Consider the following 21,895-nt stretch of genomic DNA (forward strand, 5'->3'; position numbering starts at 1 on the left):
CACAGCTCTACTTCTGGCTTTTTGGTGGTTAATTGGAGATAAGAATCTCATGGACTTTCCTGAGTAGGCTGGCTTTGAACTGTAATACTCAAATCTCAGCCTCCTGAGTAGCTAGGATTACAGGAGTAAGCCACCAATGCCTGGCCAAGTCATTTTATCTTATTTTTTAAAGATGCTTGAATGTGTTAATGTATTGATTTAGTTCTATGCATTTGATAAAGTGAGCCATTACTTTGATGATTTTAAGTTGGAAGTGTCTAAATGAACGTATCTATTTTGGAACAAATTAGTGCACTAGGAAGAACAGCAGCAACAGAATTAGATGAAGGACCTTTACAGTAAGGGGCAGGCTGGCTCCAGATTCCCTCATGAGTGCAAACACGGAGTGCTTCTCCCACCAGCAGGTAGCCTTGGTCACAGCTGTACCGGATGGACATCCCGGGAGAAAACTGCGCTATATTTCCACCAGTGTGATTCCCCTTGAAGATTGTAGAGGGAGACTGACAGCCTAAGAAAGCTTAGAGTGCAAAAAGAAAAGATCTTTAGGTCAGCACAAGGGCATACTTATGCCTATTGGCTAATTAATTGTTAACCAGACATTCATTCCAACTACAGCAAGCAACGCTGGGCAAACAGGCATTTCTTGTGTGCCATGTATAATCCGATGAAAAGTATCAAAATGAAGTTAAAACATCAGTGGCTGTGGACCCCACCCAGTGTAATGTTTTTCCATTTAAATAGAGATCAGGATGCAATCCAGGCTTCATTCAATGCCCCCAAGAAGCAGGAAGTAAAACAACCCAATGTAACAAATTAGAAAAGTTTGATCCTAAGTTCTAGCCACTGGAAACCTCACTGCAAGTTCACTGTAAAATCCTGGAATGTAGAAATAGATTTCCGTTCATATAAGACCACTGTGCTGATTAAAGGGAGTGGTTCTGGGAACTGAAATCAGTTGAATTCTCAAATGGCAGCCTCAGCTCTAGAGAACCACCGACAGGATCAAAGATGTCCCCGATGTTAATGGACACTACAAGAAATACAGTTCAGTAGCTTTGAAGGTGAATTCATTTTCCAGATTATTCACAGGTCTTTTCACTGATACAGTAGCTTTAAATATCAAAATATCAAGCAATGTTATTGTCAGACATGCGCCTAAAAATTGAGATTTTTTTCCCCTCCAAAATCTCAATTCATAGGAATAGTAAAATTGGAGGCCCCATCAATTTGGAAGCTAACAACATCGTCCTTTCATGTGCTGTTGCTAAATATAATGAGAAAGGAATGGGGGAAAACATGATCCAGATAGAAGTGAGAAGAAGGAAAAAGGCATCTGACATAACATTATAACTGCTTTGGCTTCGGGATGATTTTCATTAGGCTGAATACAAGTGCATATTCAACACCCTTCTTGACTTCATCCCTTCAAGGACTTACCCATTTTGATACATGTTGGTATGCCTGGTACCCATGTGTTATCTGTGTGACATCTTATCAAGTGACTACCATTCATGAGGAAGCCAGGATTGCAGGCCACATGCACTATATCGTTGTGGGCATAGGTAGCACGTGTCTTATTGAGTTTGTATCCGTGTTTGACTTCTGGGTTAGGGCAGTGAGTTACAGGAGAGCGTAAACACTGTGGGAGAGGCCCACTCCAGGATCCTTGTCCTTTAGAATCTTTGCTGCACTGTAGATTTTTCTCTCCCAGAAGATAGAATCCCGGGTCACATTCATAAAAGACTTTACTTCCATATAGGAATGGCTCTTCCATTGTGCTTCTGTACTTCCCATTGGCAATCATGGGAGGAGGCTGACAGTGAATAACTGCAGAAGAGATATTAGGAGATTCAACTTCATCTAGTACATCCAAATGTCTGCATTCAGGCACAGATATCACCATGCAACTGCATCATTACATTACACAATTGTCTGTACTTTGGAGCCTGGATTATAATTGTGTTGAAAGACTCCATTAAATGTGATTGTGTGAGCAATGCACACTCATAAAACACTCCAATAATACATACTCATACTTGATTTTTTAATACAAAAAATTCAGAAAATATGATAAAGTCTTAGCAGGTAAGAAAGACAATGATGTTTTGCTATCCTGAAAGTATAGGCTACAATTTTTCCACATAGTAGAATGAGCAGATATATAACATATATCCATTCTTACTAAACAATGTTTCCCAATATTAGTGTTAGCCACACACTTGCCAATTAGCTCTTCAGTGTCTTGCCCTCTCTAACATGTCAGGTGTATGGAGAGTTCCCTCCCCCCACACCCTGGTTTACCTGTACAAACAGGAATCTTTTGAAACCAAACCCCATTCTTAGTATCTTGACACTTCTCATAAGCATAGCCCGTCATTTGGTACCTACAGAGAGACAGATTATAATGTGCTTCCTCTTCCCCAGATGACATTTCTACCACCTAGCCTCTTCAAACCCCAAGTACAGAGGTACTTCTACGTAAGAACGTTGACAGAGACAGACTAAAACCCATGTTCTTGTAAGTCAGTCACTCACATCAAAGCCTTTCCAATATCAAAAAGACATGAAGGAGTCAGAGTTGGAACCTAAGGTGGCTGCTGGCTGTGTGTGCTGAGGAGGGACCCCTGGAGGGGCTGCCTGACACAAGCTTTGGTGGAGTTAATACACCATCCATAGTGACTCCTTTCTCGGCATGCAGTTTCACACTTACCCATCTTGACAGGGCGTATTCACTAGTTTCACAGGTGAACCACCTGGAAGCTGCACAGGTTCACATCCTTCTGGAAGAGCAAAGTTGGAGTTACTTATAGATGCATCTCAGCAGAAAGAAAGACAACGCTGGAGCCAAAAGTACCTTCGCATCGTGGGGCCGGACTCCACTGTCCTGAAGGCATACAGTGGATGGATTTGTTTCCCACAAGCATGTAGCCAGGGTCACAAGTATAGTCTACCGACATCCCAGACACAAAGAGGATCATATTTCCACCTGTATGCCGACCGTGATGAATCTCGGAAGGAACTTGGCAGCCTGGAGAGAAAACTCCCCACGTAAACACAGAGGGATTTCAGCCTTAGAACTGCCAGGGCACAACATAATCTAAAACTCTGAAGCCAAGGCTAGGGTAGCTTTCATCCACCATGGAATGCTTTCTTCTCTTGTGAAGAAATAAGTATAAGTCCCTTTAGAAAGCTTATCTCATTACCCATCCTGCGTATATCCCACATCCCAGGGGGTGGGCATTTATGTAAGGAACACACACTGTGTACAAGGGAACAATGGGAAGGTAGGAAAGTAGCCCAAGCTCCTCTTCCATGGCCTTTTGGTATGAGCCTAGCTTTGGGTGGAGATAACAAACAAGTATTAATAAATAAATACTTTGAAAGAAACTCTCATTGCATTTTTTTTTACCTTTTTCACAAGTTGGTATTTGAGGATCCCAGGTGTTATTGGCTTTGCAACGAATTTGGCTGCTGCCATTCAAAATGTAGCCATGATTGCACTTGATTGTTATACTGTCATTGTAGACATACGAGGTGCTCTTGACAGGTGTCGAGTACCCATTGTCAATGATCACCTTTGAGCACTGGACCACAGGGAGCCTGAGTCTGCAGAGGGGAGCTGGACTGCTCCAGCTGCCTCTCACTCCGTCCTTGCTTGTGCATCGGATGGTACGCTCCCCGATGAGGTCGAAGTGCACTCCTTTCTCTGGCCCAGGGTTACATGTATACGTGACTGTTGTCCCATAGGGAACATCTTCTGAAGTACTTCCTGTGTGTATCCCATTATAGATAACAGGGGGTGGTGAGCAGGTGATTTCTAGAGAGACAAAAAGATACTGTAGAAGTTTGTTCACATGAAAGAAGAGAAGAGAAGCTTGTTATGATCCAGGGCACGAATGAATTTTCCTGATGGGAGTCATATCCAAGTTCATTAGGTATATAAAACACAATGTAAGCAGATTCCAGAGGAGAGAAACATCTTCATTAAAAGTGAATACGCTGATCAAGTTCATATTACATGAGGCAGTAAGGCCTAGGAATCAATTGCTACTGAAAAAAAGAATTCTTTTAAATAAACAATAGGGAAATGAAATGTCCTTTTTTTTTTAGTATAATCTCTTTGCTGTATGATAATCTATATGGTTAGCAAGGAATATTTGTTGTTGAATGAACATCCAGTTAGCAACAGGCAGCTTCATCATTCAGAAAGTAGGGACAGTACCATTTAATTGCAAGAATTTTGGTTCCTGTAGATGTACAGTTGAGTGACTAGAATTCTAGAGACTCTATGTGAGTTGCTTAAGGTCAAACAGCTATGAAGCAGTAGGAGAAGAATCTGAATCCAGATCCTTCCTTAATCACTAAAACTCCAATGTATCCCAAATGAAGAATAGTGGGTGAACACATATTCATCATCATCATTAATATCACCCTAAACCATATGAGGTATTCCTTTAGCTGGTGAGAATAAAGGGGTGAAAATAAAAACACAGCTCAGCTATGCAACCATAGCTGCTGACAAAGTTAACAGAACAGTATCAAATGCATGTATCCCCAAAGCCTGGCTTAACACAGACAATTCCCAGGGAGCACACAGTTCTCAACCATTGCACATCCTGTCATTTTTTGCTACTCACCTTTACAAAGGCGAATCTCTACAAACCAAGGAACTGTACCTTGACACAGTTGGTAAGCACTCCCACTGAATCGGGACCTAGAGATAAAGAGTCAGGTCATTCAGCAATGTGGGTCACAGGAAGCTAAGCAAAAGCTATTGGCTTCCAAGCAGACTGAACATTTTCAGGACAAGGTGAAATAGGCAAAGCAACATCATCATCAACAACAGAAGGTAGCCAGCTTCCATACCATCCATCCATTATCTAGTTTCCATGCTTGGAGAACTAGTGGGATCCATAGTCCATGAGTGAAAGAAACCCTTACATAAGAGATCGCAGTGAGCACTGATAAGCCCATTCTGACTGATGTTCAGTCTTCACTCACCCTTCACCACAAGAAGCATTAACAGCTGGTCTAATAAACTGGTAGTTGGGTTTTGTAAAGAGATGTGGTCCTATGGGTTTACACTCTGCCACTAAGAAAAGAGACAAGGATGAGAAAACCAACTCAAGGTAATCTTAAAGCCAGAATATCAAGTGTACTTGAGGTCTGGTACCTTTGCATTGGGGGACAGCAGGGGACCACGTCCCCTCAGGGGTGCAATGTATGTATTCTTCTCCCACCAACACATAGCCAGGGTCACAGCTGTAGTTTATAGATGTTCCTGGGTCAAAGCGGACCATGTGTTTCCCTTCTTTTTGCCCATTGAGAATTTCAGGAGGGGCCTGGCATGCTAAAGCAAAGGAAAAACACAAAAATCCTCTTTTAATGTAAACCACAGAAACCAGGCAAGGTAGATAGATCATGCCTATAAGCCAAGCTACTCTTGGAGCTGCTCATTCTCAAGCTGAGATCAGGATAGACAGACGTGAAAGATTCTTAGCTCCAACAAACAACAACAACAACAAAGATGGAGCCAGGCAAGAATACAAGGCCCCAAGTTCAAGTACACACACACACACACACACACACACACACACACACACACACACACACACACACACACACACACACACACACGGGTGCACAACAGAAAGAAACCCAAAATAATTGGCATGAATGTTAGAATTCCATGCTGGTGGCAGTTGCCTGGCACAGAGGGGCATCTCGCAGTAATTTTCGAACGTGGCTTTCCCCTCTATCTGGTTTTCCTTTTTGTGCTGAAGCAGTTTCAGATCTTATTCAGTTTCCTGTTGAGTGTAACTCCTCTCCTGTCACCTTCGTTCTTAAAGTGCCATCTCAGATGCTTTGAAGGGGGCTTCTGACATAGCCCTGGGTGAGGCTTTGATGACTTGGCTTTTAAGAAATCAATGTTTAGCACAAACAAGTGGTCTCCCTGATTCTTTTTGTCTTTCCTAAAGAAATAGACAACTTAGTGATCTCTAACATTTTTCCCTCTGAGCATTGAAACAACAGTGGAGATGGTATGAAGAAAGCACGCCGTAGACATTAGTGTGACTGAGCATACTGGAGCTGGAAAAGGCCCTGTTTAAAGTCCCTCAGCTCTGCCTTTTAGCTCTTTCAATGCCAGGCTTCCGTAGCACCTTTGCTGAGTACTGGAGCACCTACCCTTTTCACACACCGGGGCTGGTGGCTCCCATATTCCTTGGGCATTGCACCGGACTTTGCTGCTGCCCTTCATGGTGAAGTCAGACTCACAGGCGAACACCACAGTCTCATTATAGGAATATTGCTCTTTCTGCACAGATAATGTTAGGCCTCTGAGAATCTGGGGATGTGAACACTGAATGGCTGAAGTGGAGAGTTCACAGCGTGGGGCAGGGGCGCTCCAGCTCCCAGACATCAGGCTCCCCGTGGTACAGTGGATAGTGCTCTCCCCTACAAGGACAAACTCGATTCCTCCCTCTGGGCCTGGGTCACATGTGTAAGTGACTCTGCTTCCATAGGGAAAACGCACTGAAGAGCTGCCTGTATGTCTTCCATTGAGAATAGCGGAAGGCGCTGGGCAAAGGATTTCTAGAGAAATAGCAGAGAGATACAAATGATCACAGACTGCAGATAAGAAGGCCCTAAGTGCTGCTGGGAACTTCCTCACATCCTAGGTTCAAAGGCAATGATATTTTGAATCTGGAATGAGTCCAGCCAAGCAGCTAGCTGGGATGATAACTTGGAACTTCCTTTCTGAGTTTACCTAGTCTGACTCCATCCATTTCTAAGATCTGCTTTGTGTGAGTAACCTGGCTGTGTACTTAGCATGTCTATGTAGTTGTGTTTTGCTTTTTGCAGGCCCTGGGACTTTAACTCTGGGCCTGAGTGCTATCCCTGAGCTTCTTTTGCTCAGGGTTAGTGCTCTATCACTTGAGCCACAGCATTACTTCTAGCTTTTTTGAGTAGTTTATTGGAGGTAAGAGTTGCATAGACTTTCCTGTCCAGGCTGGCTTCGAACCATGATCCTCACATCTCCGCCTCCTGAGTTGCTAGGCTTACTGATGCCCAGCTCTATGTAGTTTTTTTTTTTTTTTTTTTTTTTTGTCCAGTCGTGGGGCCTGAACTCTGGGCCTGGGCACTGTCCCTCAGCTCTTCAGCTCAAGGCTAGCGCTCTACCACTTGAGCCAGAGAGCCACTTCCGGCTTTTTTTCTTTTTTTGCTTATGTGGTGCTGAGGAATCGAACCCAGGGCATCGAGCATGCAAGGCGAGCGCTCTACCACTGAGCCACCTTCCCAGCCCCTCTATGTAGTTTTGAGGGAAGGAAAAGCTTAGAAACTCTTCCTGGACTGAAGGAAGCCAGAGAATAATGAGGTCTTGTAGGCTGATACCATGCAGGCTGTCAGTGATATCATAATCCCTTAAGATTTTAGTTCTTTGTTGTGAGCCTGTATGATCATGAATGTATGTGGTGTCCTGTTGAGCCTCTGAGATTCCTTAGAAACCAGTGAGTTACCTCACCTACCTTCACAGACAGGCTGTTTGGTCCAAACAGCTTTTTGTCCAACAATCACACACTGACTAGAAGGTTGGCCTTTTAACCAATACCTGCAAAGAGAGGGTTGTCGTTTTGGAACTGTTGATAGCTTGTGCTGAAGAACAACAGCCTTTACTTAAAAATCAAAGACAAGGTCACTTAATCTCTGAGCACCTACTCTTTCTATCAGCGCCCCCCCTCTCTCCTCCCCCTCCCCGTCTGGGCCTCCCTCTGTCTTACTCCCCTTCCCCTCCCTCTCTCCCACAACCCCACTCCAGGCTGTTCTTACAGAGATCCCTTCTTTCTGCAGGCTTCATGGTTTATACTGTGTGTGTAATCCAAATGAATGAAATCTCACTCCTCCCCTCCACTCACCCTTCATTACAGGTGAAGCTCGCAGTTACACCAAACCGAGGACTCGCAGGTGCCTTTACCTTCCCGTTGGGAAATGGTCCTAGAGGGTCACACTGAGCCTCTAGAAAACATCCACACATAAGAAAGCATACCAAATAACAGAACAACAACCCAATTTCTTCAACTAGATTGTGATTTTAGGGTACCTTTGCAAGTGGGACTCTCTGAGCTCCAGTCTCCTGAGGATAAACACTCAATAGTCTTCTGTCCATCAAGCAAGTAACCGGGCTGGCAGCTATAAGTCACAGATGACCCTGGGGCATAGTGGCCAGCCTTTTGCCCTGTGTGATTCCCATGACGGATCTCAGCAAGTGGCGGACACTCAAGCGGGAAATCTTTATACACATCAGAAAAAGAAGCCATCAGATAATACAGCCTTCACAGGCTAAATACTGACATAAAACTAAGAGTTAAATAAATGGCATGTGGTCTATGTATAGCTGTTCATCATTAACTTTCAACTCAGCCTTTAAAAAATTCTCTTGGCAGTACCAGGGGATTGAACTCAGGATCTAATACCTGAGTGTTCTACTACTTGAACCATACCACCAGCCCTTGGTTATTTTTGAGGTAGAGTCTCACTTGCTGCCCAGGGACCTGGACTGTAATCCTACTTGTTCTTGCCTGTGCCTCTGGGGATGACGGGCCTGTACCACTGCACCCAGCCACTAGGTTACACTGTAGTAACAGATACATGCCATTCCACCTCATGGGTGGTGGGGATGAGAGCTCATGAACATTTATGCTCCGGCTGGCCTCTCAGTGTGATTCTCTAATCTCCACATTTCAAATGACTAGGTTTACAGGCTTAAGCCATCATGCTCAGCTCTGAATTGGGCCTTTAAAGGTCAAACAGACATTGTATCCATTTCCTGTCATGACTATTGTAACGTTCTTATCTTTGATTACACTATACTTTGGCTTGAGAAAAAGATTAATTGTTAAAAAGGCTATTTTCACCTCAGATTTAAAATTGTTCTCTGGTCCAAAAGGTACATGTTATCATTTAGAGAGTTATATTATCAAACATTAGAATATTGTTTATTGGCTTTTTATATCTGGTGTATATGCATATGTAGATATACGAGGCATACATGGATATCATATATATTACTTTAGTCTTGCTTCCTTTATTTAATGATACAGTGTATTTGATGTCTGTAACATCTTTTTTATGTCAATACATAAGTCTTATTTAGTTATTTGTTTGTGCTGGTGTACTAAGGCTTAAATTCAAGGCCTCAGTGCTCTCCATAGTTATTTTGGTTAAGGCTGGCATTCCACAACTTCAGCCACAACTCCACTTCTGTTTGTTTGTTTTTGTTTTTTCGGGCTAATTGGAGAAAACAGTCTCACAGACTTATCTACCCAAGCTGGCTTCATCTTAGCTTTCTGAGTGGCTATGATTATAGGCATGAGCTATGACACCTGGCTCTAAGTCTGTATAAAGGCTTGTTTTTCCATACAAGCCAATTTGTGACTACTTTAAGATCCCCTTCCTCCCAGATTATCCATTCCTCTCTCTATTGATTGATCAACTCATTGACACATAGATGGGATCCTGTTTTTGAACAAGTTAATAGTTTCTTAGATCTTTAATCTACTTAAAATTTGTCAGCATTGTGCTTTATTAAGAAAATTAAAATACCTCATTGTGTTGGTATAACTTGTACCAAACATTGCCTGTATCTATGGCATTAAATGTAGATTTGGATTTAGAGTTTTTGTTAGCCATACAACCCACATCAAATGAGAAGGAAATGGAGATACACAATGACTGTACTTTCAAAGTTATTTGGTTTGACATATGGCAGCCCGGGAGATGACGTGGGGGAAGACCAGATCTCTTGAGGACATGTTTGCTAAGGCCACAGTGAGCACAGCCCTGCCTGGGCCAGACTATATTAACAGATAAACATAGATGAACGGTATTTCCCTTGGTTGTCTTTTGGTAGTAGATCCCATATTTCTTCTTATTTTAACACTTAGATATATAGTTTAAAGATCACCCGGTTAACTGCTCCCATACTTGGGAAACTTTTCCCACTCAATTATGAGGTAAATTCAATTAAATTTTCTTATACTCAAACTCCTTTTCTCATTTGATCTTTGTTGATGATTTTTTCTGTTGTTGTTTGATTCAGGGCAGTCGCCCCTGTCTCTGAGCTTTTGTGCTCAACGCTAGCTCTTTACCACTTGAGCCACAGCTCCACTGTGGGCTTTTTTGATGCTTAATAGGAGTTAAGAGTCTCATGGACTTTCCTGCCTGGGCTGGCTTCGGACCACATTCCTTAGATCTCAGTCTTGATGCTTTTTGTTTTTGTTTTGTTTTGTTTGGAGGGGCAGTTCTATTCCTCTACACTGAAGAAAAACCAGGAAGCTATAATGTCCACTGTTCCTCTTGCTTCCCCCTTCTGCCCGTACCATTCATATGTGTAGACGGTTCTCTTAGAGGAATGGAAAGCACGCTCGCCACAAAGGCAGGAGCCCCATCTCTTGAATGGGTTTTTCTTTTTCATGTGAGTCATACTTACCACTCTCACAGGTTGGCACTGGTGTGGGTCCCCATGTGCTATTTGCTCGGCACCAGATAGTTTTGTTTCCTTTCATGGTAAAGTTGGCGTGACAGGCAAATGTCACAGAACGGCCATGTGTATATGATGTCCTAGATCCTTCCTTCTTGTACCCTCCAGGCACTTTGGGCTCGGTGCACCTAGCATTTCTATTGAAATATTCACATGTAGGAGCAGCTTTGTCCCAAACTCCAGTCACGTTGTCTTTACTTATGCAAAAAAGCGCCTTTTCTCCGATGAGGCGAAAGCCATTTGAGCAAGAGTATATTACAACAGTACCCAGAGATGGGGTATCAGAGACAAGGCTTTTCCAACCATTTTTGATAGGAGGAGGAGGGTCACAAGAAATCCCTGGAAAGTAGGAAAAGGATTATATAGGGGTACTGATCATTGCAACAAAAAGACTCACATTTAAACAAAAGATCCACATCACTCTTTTCAGAAGCAGAAATCTGTGTGATTTATTTCTTACTCATAAAGACCGTTCATTCCCAATCTCCTAAATTCTTACCTTCATGTAAACTGTCTTCATCCAACAATGATAACAAACTGGTGGTCAATTTGAACAATGAACAAAAGATAAACTTGGCACATGAGAATAATAAATTCATGGAATGTTAATGAATTTCAAATTCCCACTGTCGTTCAATAGCTGTATGACCTTAGGCAAGTCGTACCCTCAAGTGTGGTAAGCAGCCAGTAGGACAAAAGAATGTGACGGGCACCATTACAAAATCTGGAACATATCTTAAATTCAGTGCCTATTTTAAACACACAACAGGACTACAGGTAGCTTGACCACTTTTAGTCCTTCCCATAAAGACACACTGCAGGTGATTTTGTCATCTCTTAACACCAGGCCCCTTTGAGAAAGAAAGCTATAGAAAATGAATAGAAAATTTGAATCATGACCTCATATCCTTTATTTACCTATCCTGAAGGGGCATGAAGGATATTAGTTACGAATAGCTACTTTGGTGTGTGCACACCTTTCCTGGGTAAGTTTCAGAATGAAGGGAAGCTTGCCAACTTCCACATTTCCTAGTTATCCTCCATTTGGCCCTGAGAGGAGCTCTTCGGTAGAAAAATGGCATATGAAGACACAGCAAACTTTTCAAACACATTAGTACTAGGCTCAGATTCAGTATGGGTCACCTTCAAGAGTCCTTACTGTTATATATATGAAATCCACAATACAATATGCCATTTAATGTGCAACCCATGAAATGCTTTCAACCTGCATTCTAAAACACAGAAGAGAATGGCTTCTGTGTGTTCAAAGTATACACATGGATGGTAGGATATAGTCAACACACGTATGGAAGCACTCACAAAAACCAAGAGGCACGATTTATATTTGATGAGTTTTGTTTTCTACTCACATTCACAGACAGGAAACTTATTATTCCAGATTACTGTCACTCCTTCTGCGACACACTGACTAGAAGATTTGCCATTTAACCGGAACCTTAAACAATAAGGGTAGCAAATCATCACAAGGTTGAATCGAATCTACATTTTAAAGCATTTCCAGCTGAAGGGAAAACGTTACTTGTGACTCTGCTCAGCAACAGGACGAATTCAGACTAGGTAAAAGCACAAGGAAAACAAATCCTAGGAGCTGTATTCTTTTTTTTTTCCCCTTTAAGTTATCTTTTACATCTGTGACATCCAAATCTCAATACACTCTTGACTAACTTGACACAAACATCCTTAGTTCCTGGAGAAGAAAACATCAAAGATCTTGTTTCACAAGTTCACCCCAAGGAGTTTATCTTACTGAACCCCAACCACAACTTGTTCTCCTTAAAGGAGCCATCACTTCTGATCCAAAGTTTTCCCTTCCAGATGATGAACACACTATTCCCAGTCTGGCTGGGAAAAAGCAGAGAAGATTTGATTAATTGACAGGCTTCTGAGTCATAAAGGATGAAGAAAAGGACAGAAAACAAATGAAACCATTGGCTGTCTTTCGAGTTCATACTTGGCAGTGTGTAGTTACGGGTGGGCATTCAGGCTCTATCCTCACACTCACCCTGAGTCACAGACAAAGGAAACCTCTGCCCCAAGCTGAAAATTGGGAGGGAGCAGCACACGGCCATTGGGAAGTTGGTTGGGAATGGCATCACATGATTTCACTAGGAAAGAAAAGACAAGGCTAGCATGGGAAGAATGGGAAACGGTTGAGTTTCCTTTGGATGGAACAGAGCTGTAGGCACCTTCACATCTGGGGGCGGTAGAATTCCAAGTTCCCAAGGATGTGCACTGAACAAGGTTAGTTCCCACGAGAGTGTAGCCAGGCTCACAGCTGTAGGATGCTTCCTGTCCAACTGAAAAGAACTCCTTATCCTTTGTATTAGAAGTACCATGATGGATACTCGGAGGTGGCAGACACCCTGAGAAAAGAACAGGACCAGAACGAGTCCTTTTACTTCTGAAATGAAACGTTCTTCTCTACAGCTCCTAGACTGCTTGGGGTTGGCAGGATGAGGTAACCAGCTTGAGTAGGGCTCATGTACATGACACTGCTCAGTCCTGCTGAACCACAAAGCTGTCTTTTCCCTGCCTTGATCTAAATCAGGAAACATCACGCCTGCCAATCATCCTTCATCTCATGCATCTCAAGGGCCCGAGATATTGTTTCAATAATATAGCCAAGGGAACCAAACTTGTGTAACACATCTTCTCCACCTAAATCTAGCTTTACCTTTCTGCTCCCCAAACAAAGTGAAGGAGATTTCTGAGCCTTGTGAAAGGCGTTCCCGATACTGCCAGGTTTTTAGAAAGTCAAAAATTATACAGTAAGAGGAGAGAGGGGGTAAATGGGGGCATAGATTTCATCTGACTACTCGCCTTCTTCCATAAGGGTTACATTATCTTTGATATGAGAATGTTTAATGTGTAAACTATTTTGAATAAAATTCTTATTTCAGTTTCTCCCATTGAGATGGCCAATAGGATTGAGAATTCATTATATCCTCATTTAATCTAGTTGAGTCATTTTTTATATCTAATACTAGCTTTGGCACTTATTTATATTTTCTAATGGATATAAACATACATACTTAAATAATACCTAGTACTCTACAAACACATGAATACATTGTATCATATTCTACTTAGGATAAATTCATCTATCTTCTCAAACTTCTATCATTTCTTTGTTGTAAAACCTTAATTTTTTTGTCTAGCCTTTTTTTTCCTCGTTATTGGTCACGGGGCCTGAATTTGGGGCCTGGGCACTGTCTCTGAGCTCTACTGTTCAAGGGTAGCGCTCTACCACTTGAGCCACAGTGCCACTTACGGCTTTTTTCTTTTTGCTTATGTGGTGCTGAGGAATTGAACCCAGGGCCTCATGCATACAAGGCAAGCGCTCTACCACTGAGCCACCTTCCCAGCCCAGTCTGGTGGTTAATTGGAAGTAAGACTCTCACAGCCTTTCTTCCCCAAGCTGGCTTTGAACCATAATCCTCAGATCTCAGCCTCCTGAGTAGCTAGGATTGCAGGTCTGAGTCACCAGTGCCCAGCTCTTCTGGCCTTTTTGAAGTACACAGATTCATTATCATGAATCACAGCTGTGCTACTGTGCAAGACAGCACACGAACTTATTTCTCAATTTGACTATAACATAATGCTTGTTCATCAAGATCTTTCCTACTGCTCTCCCCAGCTTCTGTTCTTCTATGAGACCACCTTTTTTAGATTCTACATGCAAGTTGTAATGCATGGTCTTATTTCCTGTGCCTGTCTTATTTCCCTTAATATAATAAGCTACAGCTCCTTCCATGTTGTAGTCAGTGCCGGACTTTCACTCCTTTTCATGGCTGCCTGCCATCCCATTGTGTGTATATATGACATTGTCCTTGATTGATAGACACTTGGTTGTTTGTCTTTCATGGCTACTATGAACCATACTTCGGTGTACAAGAAAGTGCAGTGATCTCTACAGTGTACTGATCACATTTCACTTGACATCTATCCAGAAGGAGCTCTGCCAGGTCATGAGGCGGCTCTCTTTATGTTTAACTTTTGGAGGAGCCCTCATACTGTTGTTCATAGCATCTGTACCAATTTACATGGTCACCCACTGTGTGTAAGATTCCCTCTGCTCCGAATCCTCCATTGTCCTGGCCGTACTTTGTCTTTCTGATTAGCAGCCATTCTAATCAGGTGAGAAGATCTCATTATGGTTTTGATTTGCTTTTATCCTCATGACTCATGCTGTCGAGAATTCTTAGATAGCTCTTGGCTATTCCTTTGGTTTCTACTCATATGTTTTAAAATGAGGTTATTTAAGTTTCTTTGCTACTGAGTTTTTTGAGTTCCTTATGTTTTCTGGATAGCCACCCCTTGCTATGTAGCTTGCAGATACTTTGTTCCATTCTATATGTTCCCTCTTTATTCTATCATTCCTTCTGTTGTGCAGAATTTAGGACCTCATATCTACTAGGGCAGTGCTCTTAACTGGTGTGATGAGCCATCTCCCTAGCTCTCTTTGTTTTAGTATACTTTCCAGGTAAGACCTCACAGCTTTTATCCCTTACTCTGTCTGTCTGTATCCTCACATTTAGCTTATTTTTTGAGATAAGGTTTTACTAACTCTTTTGACCTGGCTACTCTCAAGCCACAATCCTCCCCTCTCTGCCTTCCACACATAGCTGGGATTACAGGTGTGCGTCACAATGCCTGTCCCCTGTGGAAGCCTTTTGGTTTGATGTACCCCTATTTTCCCATGTTTACTTTCATTTCCTATGTTTTGGGGAGTTGTTTTCTAAAACCTTGTAACTGATCCCAATGACCTGAAACGGTTCACCTATGTTTTTTCTAGCCATTTTGTATATTACATCTTTGAGCCTTCAAGTTATTTTGACAGCTTTGTAAAAAAAAAAAAACCCCAAAAGCTTTACTAATTTCCCTTACAACAACACAGATGCAATACTGTTCCACAACAATAAAATTTCTTATCTCTTCAACACTTAGATATTACTTCCCAAATTCATTTTCAAATTTGTTAGCCACAAAATTCAGCCGTACATAACTCTCACGATCCTACTACGCCTATCAGCACCTGTCCCTATTCTGCCAAAAGCCTAATTTTATTTTAAGAAACCTGGAGTATCAGCTCAACTTACCCTCGAAGCAAGTTGGCAGTGGAGGGTCCCATTTGCCATTTGGTTGGCACCATGCAATGCTGCTGCCTTTCATAGTAAAGCCAGGCTTGCACGCAAACATCACTGAATCGTTTAAGAAAAATTGCCATCTAAATCCAGATTGCATCTGTCCGTTTTTAATTTCTGGCCTTGGGCACTTGACTAAATCAATGCACTGTGGGGGTGGGCTGCTCCAGATGCCAACTTGATTGTCTTTGCTGGTGCAATGTATCGATTTCTCACCCACCAGATCAAACAGCTTTTCCCCATTTCGTCCAACGCGGCAATGATATGCTACCACACTTCCAAAGGGAAAGACTTCTCTACTGATGCTGGAGAAGGTCCCGTTGGAGATGGATGGGGGTGGCTCACACAGAATAGCTTAGGTGGGGGCAGGTAGGAAAAGAGAAGGCATTTAGATGTTATAATTCCTGAGAACTTTCTCTGCACAGGCTCCCGCTGAGCCTACAATTGATCGATTTTATTGAACTTTTGTATCCTGAGCTAAAAGGTGATCCTAAATGGAAAGGATCCAGGTAGGAAAATGCATGGGACTCTGAACGATGAAGGCTCTAAAGGCAGTAGATAAGCTGGTCACTAGTCCCCAGCCAGCGGACGGATAAACGCCTACGGGAAACAGTGAGGCTGACTTAGTTTGTGCATGGTAATGAGGCTGTGTGTGATCTCGCGATCTATTTTAGAGTTAGGAATTTATTCCTTATGCAGTCACTTTTCATCACAGGTCAGCAGGGAGAGGGAAGTGTGGTGAGATGAGGAAGCCACAGAGGAAAATAAGTCACTGCGCTGTGCCAAAACTAGGGAAGCCCTCCTAGGGGACTCAGGTTGATGCAGATGCCCAGCGACTCTCTAGGAGTGCAAGAGGAATTGAATAGAGTGCCATAAAGAAATCGTTTTACTCACGTTCACAAGAAGGCATATCCGCATCCCAGACTACAGTATTATCTGAGACAATGCATGTAGCAGAAGAGTCACCAATGAGTTGATATCTAGGGATAGAGAAATGTGTGATCACCTCTGAGCTACACTTGCGTCTTATTTTATTTGTTTTTTATTTGGTGCCAGTAATGGAGCTTGAACTCAGGCCCTCACACTTTCCTTTGACTTTTTTAGTCGAGTCTGTTGCTCTACCACGTGAGCCACCTCTACATTCTGCTTTTAGTTGAAGAGAAGAGTCATGTAGACTTGCTTGCTTGGGCTGGCTTCAAACCACAATCCTCAGGTCTCAACCTCCCGAGTAGCTAGGATTACAGGCATGAGCCACCAATGCCTGACATCATTTACATTTTAGAAAGGCCTCAATTTTTCTTTCACAAATAAGATACAACAGAATAGAATGTGTAACAGGTAGTGGTGAAAAAAAATCAAAGACTCAATAATTTAGAGCCAAAGGACATTTGACATCATCAATAGCATTGGACAGTTAAAACTAAAGAGGAGCCCCCTCTCCTTTCTCTGTAGGGACTTTCTTGAGCTGTCTTCTGGAGCAGATTAGGGTGATAACACCATATTTTGCTTATTTAACTTTAAAGGGTAGGAAGTAAGGACCTGAGTCTCTTTTGGATTGATGGATAGCATTGACTCTCAGGAATGGATAGTTTCTGGTTAGAATTAATATTCTACTTTGCATATATCCTGGAGATGTCTACTGCCAACTCACCCTTTGTTACAAGAATATGTAATGGTTGACCCAAACTCGATCCCCATGGGTGTATGCACAGAGCCATGGAGCAGGTCTTGGGGCCTCCTACATGATTTGCCTATAAGGGGAAACAAGACAAAACAAAATAGAATTGGGGACTAGAATCCAGAAGACCTTGTGTTTTGTATTAAATCCTAATGAGGTGGGAATTCGATTCTCCAACAGTTGAATCTACTTGTTTGATATATATATATATATATATGTATATGTATATATACATGCATATATATGTTTATATGCATGTATATATATATATATATATATATATATATATATATATATATATATATATATATATATATATATATATATATATATATATATATATATATAGGTTGGTCATGGGGCCTGAACTCTGGGCCTGGGCGCTGTCCCTCAGCTCTTCAGCTCAAGGCTAGCACTCTACCGCTTGAGCTACAGCGCCACTTCCAGCTTTTTCTGTGTATGTGGAACTGAGGGATTGCACCCAGGGCTTCATACATGCTAGGCAAGCGCTCTACCACTAAGCCACCTTCCCAGCCCTCAAATATATATTTTTTAATATTTAAAGAATTCATACCTTTTATGGATCAGTCGGTTCTAGAATCCTCTTTGTTTTAAGCGTATGTTTCTGTAGCTGGATGCACAACTGTACTTGAGGTTGATTATAACTTAGAATCTCCATTTTTCCCTCTTTCTTATTATGTCCATGGATGGCATCGCCTAACAAATCTCCTGGATCAAAGCAACCTCGCAGTCATCCTTTCCTTTCTGACACTCACCCTTGACCCCTGGCCCTTATTCACTCACCACATTGACTGACAGGAATCTGGTTATTCTGCCACTGCTGTAGTCTCTCATTTGGATTATTGAGTGATATAATTCTACACATGTAAAACTCAGGTTGCCCTTATGTGAGTACACCCTCCACAGAATGTACGCAAATGAGGTCACATTATACCCACATTGGAACACATACAATGGTTCACAACTGTTTCTAGGAAATATATACCGCCTATTATATAGTTTAATGCTAGTATACTTAACTTATCACTCTTCCTCACCAAGTAGACTCTACCATACTGATTTTTTTGATCTATTTTCTTTAGACATCATATTCCTTCCCACCTATAAGCTTTTGTGTACACAAAAAGTGTCCTCTGCCCACAACTAGATTTCCCTAATGTTTCTAGATAACTACTTACTTTTCTATGATCTTAGGCCATGTTCCTCTAAAAATAAATGATATGTACAGCATGTATTTAAAAATCAGTCATTACTGATTGCAGGAAATTCCTACAAGGTGAAACTACCCAACTATTTGGTTTTCCCAAACCCTATTGTTTCATTTCATGTATCATACCTACTACTCATTCAAAACTATTTATTGAATTGAGTGGTACAAGAATGAGCTGAATTAACACTTTTCTTTTTCTTTTTCTTCCCCCCCCCCTTCCTTTTTTAGGTCATAAGGCTTGAACTCAGGGCCTGGGTGTTGTTTTTGAGCTTTTTTTTTTTTTTGAAAGCTGAAGGCTAGCACTCTTATCACTTGAGCCACAGCTCTACTTCTGGCTTTTTGGTGGTTAATTGGAGATAAGAGTCTTATGGACATTGCTGACTGGGTTGGCTTTGAACAGTGATCCTCAGATCTCAACCTCCTGTGTAGCTAGGATTATAGGCATGAGGAGCCACCAGTGTCCAGCTGACATTTTGTAGACTATCTTTTTTTACCTCATCCTAAGACATTGCAGAATGAAGAGATGATCAGAAAGAAGTCATGGAGAAAATAGGACATACAGCGTTGGCCAGTGGTAATGACTAACCCAATTAATAGCGCACTCTGAAATAAACGGAAACATGGAGACCCTGGGAGCACCCTTTACTTGCCATGAGCTACTAGTGTGTCAGTCTTTTATCTGGAATAGATCCTCTAGGACACGAGATGGAGCGTGACAAGGATTACTCACGTTTACAGAACTGTTGAGCATCTGACCACTTGTAATTCTCTAGGCAGGTGATAAAGAATGACTTCTTGGTAAAGCCAGGGAGGCATTTGTATTCCCAAGTTGTGCCAACAGCAAACTCAGACTGATCACTCCCAATATTAGGCTTAGCAAAAGGGTACCTTGGCAGGAACTTACACTGACCTAGAGACAGAGATTATAGGGATATCAAAACTAAGAGAAGGGCTGAGGGCGTGGCTCCAGAGGTGAAGTGCTTGTTTGAAACTTACTTTGTACTTTAAAGCAAAGTACAAAGTGAAGTGTGCTTTTTGTCTGCTTTAGTTTTGTCACCCATTGTTCTAACAACATTCAGTTTTTAGAACAGACCTCAGAGGAAGAACTAGAGAAAATAAAATTTCATAATATCCTAGAAAGACTCTGTGGTTACTTCATTGTGTTACAAATTTTAAATGAAAACAAGTGAGTTTTTGTTTGTTGTTGTAGTTTTTCTTTTTGTTTGCTCTGGTTCTGGGACTTGAACTCTGGGCCTGGGTGCTGTCCCTTAGCTTCTTTTGCTCAAGGCTAGTGCTCTACCATTTGAGCCACAGTGCCTCTTCCATTTTTTCCCCCATTGTTTGCCTTTCACAGTAAGGTCAGAGTCTGGGGAAAATGGAAAAAGCCTGTGGTGAAGGCCTTCAGCGATGAGCACACATGCTTTGCTTTGCGTTGGTTTTAGATCTATTTGAGGGAGAGCAGATATTCATATTTTTTCCTGCCTGTAATGAAGCATACTTGGCATACTTAAAACAGCACATAATTAATGTGTATGATGTGTTGAGTTTGGAGCAAAAAAAAAAATCCCCACTTTTTTTTTTTGTCAGTCATGGGGTTTGAACTCTGGGCCTGGGTGCTGTCCCTGAGCTCTTCATCTCAAGGTGAGTACTCTACCACTTGAACCACAGCACCACTTCTGGTTTTCTGGCAGTTCATTGGAGATGAAAGTCTCACAGACTTTTCTGCCCTGACTGGCTTTGAACTGAAATCCTCAGATCTCAGCCTCCTGAGTAGCTAGAATTATAAGCATGAGCCACTGGTGCCCGGCTCCCCACATTTTTTTAATATAAGTAAAAATAGAACCTTACAATAAAAAAAATCTTAGAGTAAAAACTTTTAGGGGATAGCACAGGAAAGTAAAATACATCCTAAGTTATGCATATTTAATATTGTGTGTGTGACTACTGGTACTTCAGCTTTTCTCCAGGCCTCACATTTTCATTTAGCTTTTTCCACTCACAACTGGTGCTTGATCATGCCTCAATTCTGGCTTTTTGCTGGTCAGTTGGAGGTATGAATCTCCCACATTTGTCTTCCCAGGTGGCTTTGAAGCTCAATTCTCAGATCTCAGCCTTCTTCTTGAGAGGCTAGGATTAGAGGCATGAGCTTCTGATGCCAGCAATCCTTTAATATTCCTTTAATAAACCGAAATAATTATCCCAGCCTTTAGTGTCTTCAGAAAAATATGCTTATTCTCCATTATTTTATTTTCACCAACCATAGTAAAATAACCCCAGAGAGAACTTTGGAAAATACTCTCTGATGGTTACTAGGTAAAAGGAACTAAAAATTTCCAGACAGTTTCCTCTGACTTAAAACAATCATATTTAATAATTAAATAATTGGTATCCTAGTAGATGGGCAAGAAACGGTAACAATCATGTAAAGGATGTTTTCAGAAGTCATTTTCCTAGGTTATGAGAGAAGATTCGAGTTTCAACTCCTTAAATTCATATACAGAGAGCAAAAAGTTCACTTTCCTTTCAGATCTGATAGTCATCATATAGAAATGTGCCTAGCTGCAAAGCCTGCCCAGAGAAGAAGGATATTTGAATGCTAACTTTGTGAGTCTTCTTCAAGCAAGTCAGAGACAGGTAAAAAAAACAAACAGTAAACCAGGGGCGTTCCTAAGGCGCTTTACACCTCTGCTAAGTTGTAACCAGACTTAGCCTTTCTGTGGCTTCATGCCTCTAGTGGAGAATGAATGTAAGACTGCCCACTGTTAGGACCTAGTTGTCACTGGAGAATCCCCATCCATGAATTTACTCCCTCAACTCCTTTAGTTTCCTTCATCAACGTCTACAAGTGCATATCCTGCAGATCAGAGGGTCTTCACTGAGAATCGGACCTCCCTGAAGACAGACTTTTGTACCAGTTATTCTATGCAAGTGGTTTTACTTGTAATTATCAAAAGCAAATAAGAACCATGGCAAATTATCTTTTACAATCTGAAAAAACAAACAATTTAAACTCTTAAGACTTAACACCAATACAGATTAAAAACTCAAGATCTAAAAATGGCAAAAACATAGGATACATTACAGCTAACACTCCACAATAAAAGCAGATGAGAGTCACACTTGTTGGATAGGGAGCAATGGAAAAGACTCATCTCTAATAAGACCACATGGGACGCTCTTTCTCTGTCTCTCTGTGTCTCTGTCTCTGTGTCTGTCTCTGTCTGTCTGTCTGTCTGTCTGTCTGTCTGTCGAACGTGGCCTTCTTCCTAATGAAATTACCC

General features: G+C 41.7%; 1 protein-coding gene across 1 annotated transcript in view; it reads right to left on the reverse strand.

The window, feature by feature from the left end:
* The window catches only part of Cr2 (complement C3d receptor 2), a 78,815-nt gene that overhangs the window by 52,203 nt on the left and 4,717 nt on the right, over nucleotides 1-21,895 (reverse strand). The window contains exons 2-22 of the mRNA XM_070041422.1: nucleotides 19,345-19,524; nucleotides 17,357-17,456; nucleotides 16,600-16,685; nucleotides 15,661-16,059; nucleotides 12,748-12,924; nucleotides 12,564-12,666; nucleotides 11,911-11,996; nucleotides 10,490-10,879; nucleotides 8,102-8,290; nucleotides 7,917-8,016; nucleotides 7,530-7,612; nucleotides 6,187-6,594; nucleotides 5,174-5,350; nucleotides 5,002-5,092; nucleotides 4,638-4,714; nucleotides 3,410-3,817; nucleotides 2,855-3,028; nucleotides 2,711-2,780; nucleotides 2,302-2,384; nucleotides 1,438-1,827; nucleotides 332-517 (exon numbers count right to left, since the gene is read on the reverse strand). Coding sequence (XP_069897523.1) covers nucleotides 332-517; nucleotides 1,438-1,827; nucleotides 2,302-2,384; nucleotides 2,711-2,780; nucleotides 2,855-3,028; nucleotides 3,410-3,817; nucleotides 4,638-4,714; nucleotides 5,002-5,092; nucleotides 5,174-5,350; nucleotides 6,187-6,594; nucleotides 7,530-7,612; nucleotides 7,917-8,016; nucleotides 8,102-8,290; nucleotides 10,490-10,879; nucleotides 11,911-11,996; nucleotides 12,564-12,666; nucleotides 12,748-12,924; nucleotides 15,661-16,059; nucleotides 16,600-16,685; nucleotides 17,357-17,456; nucleotides 19,345-19,524 — 3,957 coding nt within the window. The remainder of the gene's footprint in view (nucleotides 1-331; nucleotides 518-1,437; nucleotides 1,828-2,301; nucleotides 2,385-2,710; nucleotides 2,781-2,854; nucleotides 3,029-3,409; nucleotides 3,818-4,637; nucleotides 4,715-5,001; nucleotides 5,093-5,173; nucleotides 5,351-6,186; nucleotides 6,595-7,529; nucleotides 7,613-7,916; nucleotides 8,017-8,101; nucleotides 8,291-10,489; nucleotides 10,880-11,910; nucleotides 11,997-12,563; nucleotides 12,667-12,747; nucleotides 12,925-15,660; nucleotides 16,060-16,599; nucleotides 16,686-17,356; nucleotides 17,457-19,344; nucleotides 19,525-21,895) is intronic.

The sequence above is a fragment of the Dipodomys merriami genome, unplaced genomic scaffold (assembly GCF_024711535.1).
Source record: "Dipodomys merriami isolate MVZ:Mamm:240054 unplaced genomic scaffold, mDipMer1.0.p SCAF_31, whole genome shotgun sequence".
Lineage (NCBI taxonomy): Eukaryota > Metazoa > Chordata > Mammalia > Rodentia > Heteromyidae > Dipodomys > Dipodomys merriami.